This window comes from Dipodomys spectabilis, unplaced genomic scaffold, assembly GCF_019054845.1.
Source record: "Dipodomys spectabilis isolate Male_0828 unplaced genomic scaffold, ASM1905484v1 ptg000036l, whole genome shotgun sequence".
NCBI classification, from domain to species: Eukaryota; Metazoa; Chordata; class Mammalia; order Rodentia; family Heteromyidae; genus Dipodomys; species Dipodomys spectabilis.
The window spans coordinates 1,183,745-1,196,861 of NW_024870713.1; the positions used below are offsets into that span (position 1 = coordinate 1,183,745).

General features: G+C 47.6%; 1 protein-coding gene across 2 annotated transcripts in view; it reads left to right on the top strand.

Moving 5' to 3' along the window:
- The window catches only part of Cd247 (CD247 molecule), a 76,573-nt gene extending 63,733 nt beyond the window's left edge, over positions 1–12,840 (top strand). The window contains exons 2-8 of one of the 2 annotated variants that reach the window (XM_042677381.1): positions 3,513–3,616; positions 4,463–4,519; positions 5,198–5,278; positions 7,321–7,356; positions 8,135–8,191; positions 9,095–9,130; positions 11,820–12,840. In XM_042677381.1, coding sequence (XP_042533315.1) covers positions 3,513–3,616; positions 4,463–4,519; positions 5,198–5,278; positions 7,321–7,356; positions 8,135–8,191; positions 9,095–9,130; positions 11,820–11,885 — 437 coding nt within the window. In that variant the 3' untranslated portion in view covers positions 11,886–12,840. The remainder of the gene's footprint in view (positions 1–3,512; positions 3,617–4,462; positions 4,520–5,197; positions 5,279–7,320; positions 7,357–8,134; positions 8,192–9,094; positions 9,131–11,819) is intronic. The other variant, XM_042677382.1, reaches the window with a different exon arrangement.
- The last annotated feature ends 277 nt before the right edge of the window (positions 12,841–13,117 follow it).

Here is a 13,117-nt window from a genome sequence, read left to right on the forward strand (position 1 = left end):
GCAAAAACGTAGGAAGCTCTCTGGATAAGAAGAATCCCAGTCACTGGGACAAGCAGAGAGAGAAGAAAGCTTGCTTCCCATATGCTCAGGAATTTCCCCGCAGGAGAGTTTCTGGAACCTTCTGTTGTTATCTGCTGAAGGCATTGGTGATAATTCTGACTCTTTTGTTTGGGTTTGCCCTAAGTACTGAACCACATCCTACCAGGGAGAAGTCCTCTGAACTGTACACTGAATGCAAGTGGAAGCTGCATCAAGCACTCTCAGATGCCCACACTCTCTCACACATACATGATCTGACACAATTGTCACACACTCCTGTAAGGTCATGAGCTGGAGAACCTGGCTAGCTTCTGTCCCCAATCCTAACATGAAAGGGATAGGAGGTAGGAGGGTCTGTCTACTCCTGCTGCTGATTCTACCTTCTGAGCCTCTAACCTAGTCAAGGCAGCCATTACTAAGCCATAAGCCCCAGGAAGTCATGTGCACCCAAGGCCCATCCTGAGTATCAGGCATCATTGTCCTTACAGAGGAAACAGAAGCTTGCTGTTTACAAATCACCAGCCAAAGCATTAAGATAAGAAATTAAGGTAGATTTTACAGATATGAGACAGAGGCCCAGACTCTGCAAGTCCACATAGCTAGTAAGTGATAGAGAACATACTAGAAGCCATCAGGCCCAATTGAGGGCATTTTGATCGATTATCAAATATTTGATCGATGAGTTGTTGATCAATGTGTTGTTTCTTTGCACAGAACTTTCTGGATGATTCTTGCATTCTTCCAGCCCATCTCTCTCAGGCACAGCCACAGCCAACTGAGGAGAGTGTGCCCTACTAGGAGCCAACATCCTTTCCTTAGCCACCCACATATTTGTCATTGGTCAGATGACCAACTATGCTGCTCTTTCAGAAGGAAGAAAGAAAGAAAAACGAGTCCCAGTTACTTATCCCCAGGAGGCGACCAACTCCCCTGCCCTGCTGCGCTGACTTTGCACAACACAAAGAAATATTCCTTCTCATGTGTTTGAAATTTACTGTCCAGTAATTTTTCTGTTCTCATTTTATGTGGCAGGCAGCAGAGCGATTTTCTCCCAGCCCCTTCTATGAATCTCAACCAGCCTATAAATTGCTGCTGACATTTTTCCAGCCCTAAAAGAAAAAAAAAGACAAAAGAAAGAAAGAAAGAAAGAAAGCCAACTACCCCGGAAACTGGGTGCTAGTGGCTCACACCTGTAATCCTAGCTACTCAGGAGGCTGAAATCTGAGAATTATGATTTGAAGCCAGCCCAGCAGAGAAGTTTGTGGGACTCATATCCCCATTTAAACAACAAAAAGCCAGAAGTAAAGCTGTGGCTCAAGTGGCAGAGTGCTAGCCTTGAGCAAAAAAATGCTAAGGCTAGAGCTTAAGCTCCTGAATTCAAGCCCAAGTACCAATAGAAAACAAACAACGAACAACAACAACAAAAACAAAAATTACTCCAGCTTTAGTGTCTTTTCTGGAAGTGGGCTTGCATCCCAGGGGCCTTAGTCCACCATCTTGGGTCATTTGCTGTTTCCAACACTCCTCAGAGCAGACAACAGTAAGCCTTGGGCCAGGGCCCTACACTTTTCTCATTGCCAAAAAATTCTACGATATTTAATGATAGTCCACCCTGTTCTCTGCACTCTGATGTTAGGGGTAAAAGAGGAGGAAAAACTGAAGCCACAGTCTGGGTCTCAAGTACTTGAGGCCTTGAGGGAGGGAAATCTGAGTCCTGGTAAGTCATGTGTGTGAAGTGTTTTATGGGATACAGACTTATGTACCTCAATCATCCTACTGAATTTCCCCCAGTAGGTAGGTCAGGAGTCTTACTTCCATGGGTGGAAGAGGGACAGTTCAAGCAAAAACAGGATGGGGTTGGAGTCATAAAACACCTGTGTGATCAAGAAAGCATGAAGAGTAAAAGGAAGAAGAGAAGGAACAAGTTGGCAAAAAGGTGTGGGTTTTTTGGGCCTATACTGGAAAGACTAAACCTTAACATACCTGGACAGAGTTTAGACTTTCTAACCAGAGGCTGCATCACCAATGGTTGCTGAGCCAGGAACTGAAGGAAGCTGAGAAAGCTCTCCTGGGAGAGTGAATGGGGTTAGGCCAGGACAGAGGGTGTTAGGGAACACAGCCACAGGGACTCAGGGATAGGGTTGCCTATCAAGACTGTGTGCTCAACCTTACAGTTCTCCCTCATGCTGTCTGCGTGGTGCTCTCAGGAGGACCTAACAATGATTTTATTGACCCAAGCACTCAGGTCTATTGCCTATTTCCTTTGCCCCAACCTAAGCCCTTTGTGGCCACCAGAGGGCGTCCATACATCAGGAGACACACTCTGGAAAGGCAGCCAGATTCTGGGCTTTTGTGGTTTCCAGGCACAGGTGACTAGCAAAGAATACTGCATGAACCCTGTTTTACAGGTTGGGCTACAGCACACTTACCTGGCAGTAGTAGAGTCAAGACCCAAGTCTGCAGCTCCTTGCTCACTTGTCTGTGATCTTTCAAATAAAAATTCTTTTATTTAACCAGCATATTTTTGGTAACTATTCCTTTACTCTTTGTTCTCCAGAGCCAACTACAGTGTGGCAAATGTGCACAAGACAGTCCATTGTTAGGGGACCTCAATATGTGGAGTAACCTCAGCTAAACTGAGTAACCTCTGAGCTGAAAAATCGTTTAACCTAATGGCAGGGCTGTGGAGAGGGGACTCGAAGAAGAGCAGCTTGCACAAACGCACAAAAGCCAATAGTGCAGAAGAACAGGTGTCCCTGAGGACAGTGAGTGAGTCAAGGTGGAGAGAGCTGAGCTGAAGCCATGGAGCTAAGACAGGAGTACAGAGAGTTCAGGCCCTGGTGGGGAGGAATCTGCCTGTTGTCCAGGAAACTCTTACCTAGGAGAGGGAACCCCAACACCAGAGACCCTTCCCCCATCCTGGGTGAGTACCTGGCAGTGAGGAAGCAGGGATTTGGGAGGTGAGAACTGACCTGCTTCTTCTCTCTATCCTGATGAACCACTAGACATTAAGATCATTTCACACTAGTCTCCGAGCCCGCTTCCTAGTCCCCAGAGTCCTGTTTGCTCCCTGTGTGCTTGCTTCCAGAGTCACACTCGCTAGTGGTCCAAGGCATATTCCCAAAATTTTTCCGGAGTTTGGGGTTAACTTGGAGAGCTCACAGCTGGATTCTTATGACCCCTGAGGCAGAAGTCCTATGCATGGGAGACACCTTCACTTTCCTCTTAGTGACCCCTCCCCCCCCCCCAGTTCTTCCCACCCTCTATGCACCCACTTAGTATCAAATTGCCATTGGGGCAAGCTAGGTGTCTTCAGAAGGTGGCAGGGATAAGGTAGGGTGAAGCAGGCTGTGGTCATTTTAAGACATGATGATTGGATCTAATATCCTTGCCAGTCATAGGGTCGCCCTGAGGTGGTAGGAACAGATTCCTGTCACCTGGGCCTGGCTGACCAGTTTTATCTATTGTCACAGAGGCACAGAGCTTTGGCTTGCTGGATCCCAAACTCTGCTACCTGCTAGATGGAATCCTCTTCATCTATGGTGTCATCATCACTGCCCTGTTCCTGAGAGCAAAGGTGGGTGCCCCTGGGTTCCAGAGGGAGAAGGTAGGCTCTTCCACTCTGAAGTGAAGGAGTGTCTTGACCTTGGAGAGTTGTAGCGTGGGGGTAAGGCAGGGACAGCCAAGAGTGCAAATGGGTGGGCTGAGAGGTGGAGTACCTGGCTGAGCCAGCTGTCTCCCTGTGTGAACACCCAAGTGTCAGGGACGGGATGCACTAGGCAATTAAGGGCACGGAGTGGACACCTCGTCCTAGTCCTGAGGTCCAGCTGCTAATCAAGGCCATGTCAGTCTTTGTCTCCAAGACCCAGTTTCCCCATGTATAAATGAGAGCATTGGTCAGAATGCTGGCTTTTACCAGGAGCCTGAAGGCTCTGGATTACTTTAAGGGGCTGGGCCTGGGGTAGGTGGAGGTGGGAGATCATCAACACTTCCACACCCTAGCCCATTTCTTCCTGGTATACAGTTTTATTTGTGGACAGGTCTTACTGACCTGTGACTGTGAAACACCTGGCAGTCCCTCTCCGCAGAGGTGGCATGGACTGGATATGAACCCAGGACACTAAATAAGCGTGAAGAATTTCAGCTCAGTGTCACTGAGCTAGAGCAGAAGATTGGACTCGTGATGGATGCATTTAAAACACCCAGTCCAGGGGTCAAGAGACAGGAGGCAGGACATTGTGTCCCACCTGTGTCCTGTGAGTCCCTAGGGAAAGGGACCCTGGAGAACACTCAATCTCAAGATCAGACCCTAAGCCCTGAACCTCTTGCTGGCACTGGTGGGAAGGGAAAGTCTTCAGCCCATCCTGGGGGTCCCCTGGCCACTGTGGTTTACTGTAATGTGTGGTGGTCTGTTCTCTTGCAGTTCAGCCCCAGTGCAGAGGCTGCCACCTACCAGCCAGGCCAGAACCAGCTCTATAATGTAAGTCCTGCTGCTCCAGAGACCCATGCAGGAAGAAGGGCAGGCTTGTCCTGGGAACCTAGGGAATCTCTACAGCCTCAGCTGTAGGGTCTGGTTTGCAGCCATCAGCCCTGTGATCCAATGACTAGTTCAAGCTCAGTTTTCTAAGCTGTAAAATGGGGATGGCAATTGTACCCGCCTCCGGGGGATGCATGGGCTCCCCATGTTTAATGTTTTGAAGCATGGCATAGCCCCGCCTTTAGTGACACCCCCACCCACACCCAGAAAATTGCAAATGTTAGAGATGGATGGAGAAGGAATGTTTCAGAGTTTTCACAGCAGAAGAGGAAAGCCTCACATCTATGCAATTGGACTTTGGTCCAGCTGCTTCCCCTCTGGGAGCCTCGGCTTCTCTATTTGTTAGTGGGACATGTTACATTAATTAACTTATTAGATACATCCACAGATATTAAAAGAAGCACTTGGTGGCTTTGAGGATCCTTCCCATGGCTCAGTGACAGCATCTTGCATTTTCTGGGAGATTCTCTGACAAGATGAACCACTACCTCCCCTACCACTCCCCTGCTTCTGTTCCTGCTCTTTTTTTTTTTTTAAATTGTGAACCTTCAAGAAGGAAATCATGCTCTCCAGTCCAGCTGGCTCCATCATCCTGCAGTTCCTCTTTCTTCTCTGTTTTAGGAGCTCAATCTAGGACGAAGGGAGGAATATGACATTTTGGACAAGAGGCGGGCCCTGGACCCTGAGATTGGAGGAAAGCAGGTAGGGAAAGTTTCTTTCTGCCTCTGCCATGTGGGCAGACTTTGAGGGGGTGGTTTCTCATCCGTTGTAAGACACACATCCAGATTCTAGGTGTGGGGCTTAAGCAAGATCCACTCACTGCTACCTTCTTCCTTCCTCCTTGGCTCTGTTCTATGAGGGTATGAATATACCCTCATGTCTAAGTTCTGTTCTGACTCCTACTACTTCTTGGCCACCCACCCCCAGATATACACACAGTGGCATCATCTGCCCTGAGATCTGATGGTGAGGAATACAGCAAGGGGTTAACATCATTGGGCAAGGAATTCAAGGTCCTGATACTCCTCCAGAACACGGTCAGGGGGGCTCTGAGCGGCTGTGTTCTCTAAGCTTTGTAGTCTATACCGCCTGTGAGGAGGGGAGCAGCCCGGGGAGAGCAGAGCAGGACTCAGGAAAAAAAGCCAAGACTGCTCTGCACAAAGACAGCACTGCCTAGAGCTGCCCAGTGGTCCACAGTGCTTCTGGTCACTCAGCCCATCAAGCCCTCATCTAGAGCCTCTAGGTTCTGTGCTGCATGTGGGTTGCTGAGCACAGGGCCGGTAGGAGAAACCATTGATATATATATACTTGACCTTCCTATCCCATCCTCCAACCTCTACTCTTCTCTACTTTGATCTAGCCAGAAGTGGTGGGGAGGGGCATGAAGTTGGGGGCTCTTCCTCTGCATGTAAACAAAACCCCTTTTCTAGAAGGATGGCCAATAGACACATGAAGAAATGCTCAACCTCTCTAGCCATAAAAGAAATGCAAATCAAAACAACATTGAGATTACCATCTCACCCCAGTTAGAATGGCTATAATCAAGAACTCTAATAACAACAGATGCTGGAGGGGATGTGGCCTGAAGGGATCCCTACTGCATTGTTGGTGGGAGTGTAAACTTGTTCAGCCACTTTGGAAAGTAGTATGGAGGTTCCTCAAAAGACTCCACATAGAGCTCCCCTATGACCCAGCAACCCCATTTTTGGGCATTTACCCGAATGATCACAAACAAGACCATACTAAAGCTACCAGCACAACTATGTTTATTGCAACATTATTTACCATAGCTAAGATATGGAACCAACCCAGATGCCCCTCAGTAGGTGAATGGATCAAGAAAATGTAGTATATATACACAATGGAATTCTATGCCTCCAACAGAATGACATTGCCCTATTTGTTAGGAAATGGAAAGACTTGGAAAAAATTCTATTAAGTGAAGTAAGCCAGGCCCAAAGAAACATAGGTCCCATGGTTTCCCTTATTTGCAATAACTAGTATATGTCTGAGACAAGCAGAAAAGGTCAGATAAGATGATGTTAGGTGAAATGAACCCCAAGATAAGGACACAAGTGGTTTTTTCTTTCTTGCTATTGTTTCTAATGTAATTATAAGGTGATTTTTTTTGTTGCTTTGTATGTCCCTCCCCCACAGTATAACCCCTGTTTTCACTGTATTTGATATTGGTATAATTTGTGGAGGGGAAGGGAAAAAACAAATTGTTTAAATAGGGATACAGGTGGATCCATTGCGACAATGAGATGTACAAGATGCTATGTCAAAAAATGAACTTTGGGTGGGGGGGTGGGGCTGGGGGGGAGGGCAGGGAGTGTAGTCGTGGAGATGGGAAAGCAGGGATGGTAGGGGAAAAACAAAGAAGGAGGCAACAATGCTTGATAAGAATGTACTCATTACCTTGCTCATGTAACTCCTCTGTATGGTATTTTCATAATAAAAAACATACTAAAAAAACCCTTTTTCTCTTTACACCTAAGTTCTACTTGTCAGTGTGTGATGCATATGAAGGAGTTTCTATAAGAGGACAGAAAGCTTTTCCTGGGCCAGGCAGGAGCTGGGTAAGCCAGGAGAGGAAGGCAGAGTACCTGTACAGGTATCTGTAATGCCCAATGTGAGCTTCACAGTGCTGCTAGGCCCTGAAAGTGACCTAGAAAAAGAGAGGTTGACAACACAACTGTGGTTGGATTTCTTCCCATCTAACTTTTCCCATTTGTCTTTCCCAGCAGAGAAGAAGGAATCCCCAGGAAGGCTTGTATAATGTGAGTGCGTGGGACAATTCACATTTTACTAAGGAGCTTTAGAGGGAGGGCCGGGTGGAGTTTTCTCTACAGTTCAGTCTTTCTCTCCAAACTTTCCCTTCTCTAAGTCATGGGAGCCAGCAACATAGTCACTTTAGAAAGGCTGCTTGGCAGATCTGTGTTGCCTTATCTCTCCTTTCCTGGCCTCCTGCACTTTATCAGCCCCAAGCCTGCTGTTGGAGTTCTGCAGGTCCACCAGCCTGAAGAAAGGGTGTTAGTGGCAGGCCAGGCTGGGCAGGAGTGCAGGGCAGGCTCCTGTGAGGGGGCTGGGGCCGAGTGCTTCCTCACACTGTGGCATGAACTTGATCGTGACTTCAGGCCACCTAAAGGCTGCTTGCAGGTGGTCACCTGCTGCAAAGGAAGCTGCCTCCCTTTCCTCCTGCATTTGATGACTGTGGTGTAGTGACTGTAGAGACAAGGCAAAATAAATGATGTTAAACAGATACACAGATAATGCTGGAGCTCCAGGTGAGGTCTTGTGCTGTCCTGTATCCTGCCTCCATCCACACCTCTACATCCTATCCGAGAAAGAAACTTGAACTTAGCTCAATGCAAAGAACTGGTAGAGAAGTCTGAAGGTGGAGGATAGGGAGCAGGTGGCGGGGAGCGGGTAAGGGAAGAGATACTTTGTTTGGATGTCTAAGTGACTGGGGGAACCCTTGCCAACTTGGGAATCAAGAGGCTTCTTCACGTGGGTGTGATCATTTGGACAATGAATGTCTCATCACTTCTTCTCCAGGCATTGCAGAAAGATAAGATGGCAGAGTCCTACAGTGAGATTGGGATGAAAGGCGAGGTGAGTTTTGCTCTTTCTTGATTCTCAAGGAAGTTGCTAATGGTCTCCAGACACACCTGCCACAGACCTCTTCGATCATCTGTTTCTCCCCCAACTTACAAAAGTTCACATGGCGGCTGCTAGGGGACAAGAAGCATCTGGCTCTGCCTCACCGGGTTGGACTGTATGTGAGATGTTAGCAAAGAGTTGAGGCTCTGTCAGGACTCAGAAGTGAATCTAGATTCTGTGACAGCCTCAATTTTGTGGAGGGATCTAGTCCACCACTGCTAACAGTAGGTGGGGAGTGATTAGCATGTACCAGGCTATGTTCACCGCTCAGGACTGTGGGTCCCCGATCAGGATGAAGTATTGAGCCCTGTGACTGTGCTGGTTGTGTGTCCACGAGCTTGTGTGGGTTGCACCTTACACAAGGTGTGGTCAGCACCTTATACAAGTGTGTTCATTTAGTTCCCAGAGAAACCTGACAAATGTGTGTCCTGCAAGGCACAATGAGGTGGAACAACTTCCCCTGGTCATACATTGAGCAAGCAGGGGAGCAGGATTTGAATTGGCTCTGCACTCTTGCCAATAAATGCCTTGCCTTGGAATGAGCTTCTCATTCCCAGCAAACCTCATGATGGGACGGATTCAAGAGCTGCAGGGAGGCTCAACTATTCCAGGCAGGTGGCAACATGGCCAGCTCCAATGTCTGAGTGGGGCAGATTCTCTATTAGAGCTCACCTTACTCTGCAGGTGTGAATTCTACCCAGGAGCCTCAGGACCTTTCTGCCCCGGTGTGTGTGTGTGTGTGTGTGTGTGTGTGTGTGTGTGTGTGCTGGCTGGGAAAGTGACCTTTGACATTCTAGCAAGAATGCCACTATTGCCTGCCTTACTCTCTGATCCCCCTTTCATTTCATCTCACAGCGGCGGAGAGGCAAGGGACAAGATGGCCTATATCAGGTAAGAGCTTTGGCCTTTTTCCTGGATGGCACTGTCTAACAAAGGGTAAAGACTGAGGCTCCCATGTTTGACTTCCTGGTAATAGCAGCTCTTGCCAACAGCCAGTCAGAGCCAATCTAGGCTCAGCTCATCTAGACCAGTAGCAATTTTACTGTCAATATTGAAGCTAGTGTTTTAGGCCCCAGGTCTAAATTCCTGGGATTCCACATTTGGCTTTTTTTTTTTTTTTTTTTTTTTTGTCAGTCATGGGGCTTGAACTCTGGGCCTGGGTGCTGTCCCTGAGCTCTTCAGCTCAAGGCACTTGAGCCACAGTGCCACTTTCAGTTTTCTGGTGGAGATAATTGGAGTTAAGAGTCTCACGGACTTTCCTGCCCGGGCTGGCTTTGAACCACAAGTCTCAGCTCTCAGCCTCCCAAGTAGCTAGGATTACAGGCATGAGTCACTGGTGCCTGGCCAGCTACTTACTCTTGTATACTACACAAAGAGACATGGTGGCCCAGTGTTGATGGCTCAGGCCTGTTCCTAACTCAGAAGGCTGAGATCTGAGGATCACAGTTCCAAGCAACAGGGCAGAAAAGTCCATGAGATTCTTATCTCCAATTAACCAGCAAAAAGCTAGAAGTGGAGCTGTGGCTCAAGTGGTAGAGTACTAGCCTTGAGCACAACAGCTCTGAAATAGTGCCAAGGCCCCAAGTTCAAGCCTCAGGACAAGCACCAAAAAGGAGAGGCATAGTGTAGGGCAGAGAAAATTTACTGCATGGCATGGACAGTCACAGGAAGTTAGTTCTTCAGCCATATTTGGTTTAGAGCCATGAGCTTCCATAGTTTTAGATACACAAGGGGTAGTGGGGGAGAGGTATGCATAATTATTAAGCCATCTTCATCAAAGAATTGCCTTGTTGATCATTATCTCAGTCCTTGTTTGGGGAAGAGCTCTGGAGAAGTTGTTAAGAAGTTGTTAAGGTGCTTTTTCCTGAGGAGGTGCTACTATTGTGCCTTTGGGTTAGTTTCTGTCTCTGTCCTAAGGATGCTATCCGCTAGTCCTGTCCTGCAAGGATTCCAAAGTGATTGCAGAGTGACTACAGAAAGGCTTAGAGCAAAGACATATAAGATGGAGGCACAAAGACTAAGCTTTTCTTCTGCTTTTAGTTAATTCATTGGCCTAAGGAGTCAGTACTTTTCAGGAAAAATGATTTTGTCTTTCTTGTGTGTCTGTGTGCTCATCCTAGGGTTTGAACTCAGGGTCTGGGCACTGTCCTTGAGTGTTTTTGCTCAAGGCTAGTACTTATCACTTGAGCCAAAGTCTCACTTCAGGCTTTTTTGCTAGTTAACTGAAGATGAAAAAGTCTCATGAACTTTCCTGCTCAGGCTGGCTTCTAACTGCGCTCCTCAGATCTCAAGCTCTTGAATTGCTAGGATTGCAGGCATAAGCCACCAGTGCCTGGCTCAAAGTATTTTTTTAAATTTTTGTTGTTGTTGTTGTTGTTGTCATGGAGCCTGAATTCTGGGCCTGGGGCACTGTCCCTCAACTCTTCAGCTTAAGGCTAGTGCTCTACCATTTAAGCTACAGCACCACTTCCAGCTTTTTCTGCTTATGTGGTGCTGAGGAATGGAACCCAGGGACTCATGCATACAAGGTAAGCACTCTACCACTGAGCCACCTTAAATGTTACAGTACATTTCTAGAGCAGGGATGGGACTATCCATTCAGGCAGATACTATGCTCCAACCAGGAGTGAGAGCCCCATGCATTATTTGGCCACAGCAGACATAGCCATAGCTCTCCAGAGGGTATGGCCCTCTCAAAGATGTAGAAACAGCGTGCAAAGGACCCTACACTAGTGATTTCTTGCCTTTGTCCATTGAGCTAAGCTCTGACAAGTCTTGCTCTGCTTTGAATCCTCTAGACTTAATAAGATCTGGAAGGGTGGGCAAGAAGATTGAAGACAAAGAAGAAAAATAACAGCTTCAAAAGAAAAATGTTATTGTAATCAGGCGCTTGCTATGCAAATTAGTGCAAATGATTATGGAAACTAAGTGTAGTTAACCTAGTTCTCTCAAATAGGATCCCCAGAGGGTTCATATCTCCTTCTGGCCCTACTGGTGCTGGGCTTGTCTGAATAGTTATATTAAAAAGGCCTCAGAAACTTGCCTGGTGGTGGCTGCTGGTGGCTGGGCAGGGAGAGATCTTCCAGCTAGCGAGGCTGGGCCTGGCCTGATTGACAAAGGATGTACTATAAAGGCCAGGTCCAGGAAGGACCCCTGTGGAGAAGGGCTGAGGTGAAGGAGCTACCACGCTCCCTGGGACAAGTCCAGGATTTCTGGGGTCCCAGATTATGAGGGAGAGTAGGTTCTCTGGGGAAGGCCTGCCTGGCCATTTTCCCTGACTCCATTTCAGCACTGGAGGTGGAGGACTGTCCTTTTTGGAGCTGACAGGAAGCTGGGCCCAGGTGTGGAGGGCAGGCACTTGGGAAGTTAGAAGGGTGAGAATTTAGTTGAAGAATTGTTTCAAGGCCATTTGCAGGAGGATACAAGACTCATCTATCCAGCAGTGTTCTCAGCCAAGGCTCCCCATCCATGATGAGGAAGTTTTCCTGGGCATCTGGAGACTGGGAGAGGGAGGGTCATGGGATGAGCTGCAGATACTCAGCTTGTACCTGACCATGCTTCTGTGATTTGCTTCTACCAGGGGCTCAGCACTGCCACCAAGGACACCTATGATGCTCTCCACATGCAGACCTTGCCCCCTCGCTAACAGCCAAGGGATTTCATACTGAGAGCCTGACCTGCTGACAACTAGATTGTGAAGAACACAGGACAAAGTATTTACAACACAGTTCATTCCTTTTTATGGACAGGATGCTTCAAATGGTCACATTTGGCCTCTAATTCAAAACTTCCATATACAGAATGTTATCCCTCCTGGACTCTTTAAAAGAGAGTTGTCCCGCTTTCACCCCAGAATGAATGGCCCTGTTCTCAGGCCTGTGGTTCACTCGTAACTAGGCAGGCCCCTCTCCCTGCAATTCTGTAAAGGGAACCCCCAAATGTTAGCATAAATCCCTACCTGAATTGTTCTGTTTTTATTTGAATGGCTTTGCTCTGGCTGTATATTTGGCTTTTTAATGTCAACCTTCCCGTGTCTAGGTAGCTTGTAATTGGGCCATGTGTAAAGGGACTGGGCAGAGGGACAGTGGGAGTGAGCCTGGATGAGTTTCACCTGACAGAAGGGGCTGAAGGGAAGCAGGAAGTGGGGGAAGGTCTGGGTACAGGGTACCATTATGAAGGGGTCAGAAGGGTCTGTTTTCTACATCACCAAGAGTGCCAGGCACTCCAAGGACAAACTGGCCTTATCTTACAGAGCTCACATTTCTTAGAGGACAAATGATGTTTATAAATATATAGGATATGTCATTACAGAGGATGGGCAAAGCATAGGCTTGGGGGTCAGAGCAAGAGAAAGGAACAAGTCCTGCCATTCTCCTCATACTTGGCTATTCCATATGGTGAGCAGACTCAGAAGACTGAAGGACTCAGAAGACTGCACAGCTGTGGGCAATGGCACACACCTCAGTCAGTATACTGCAATCCTGCTATGTAATGAAAGTGTACATGGCCTTGAACAGAAAAACTCCTTTGCTCTGCTTGGTTTTAATTTATACTGGCTACTCAAGCCTTATTATTTTGCATAATAAATGTCTTGGTGAAAATTCTGCTTTGCACTTAGCTTTATTTCAGCAGTCATGTCTGCAGACACCAGGAAATCCACACGTTGTTCTTACAGAAAGTGCTGATTCTGCCAGGAACACACAGGTGGCATGGAAGCATCCAGATGTCCACAGTGCTCATGTGGGAATAGTGCCACAGTGCAAAGCGAGCAAGGCTAGTGGCTGTGCCTTGAGATGGCAGTGCCCAGTACAGTGCATGGGATGGGCCTGGGCCTTATGCCCAAACCCAGAGAGTGATAGGAAGAGTGCTCTATGGCCT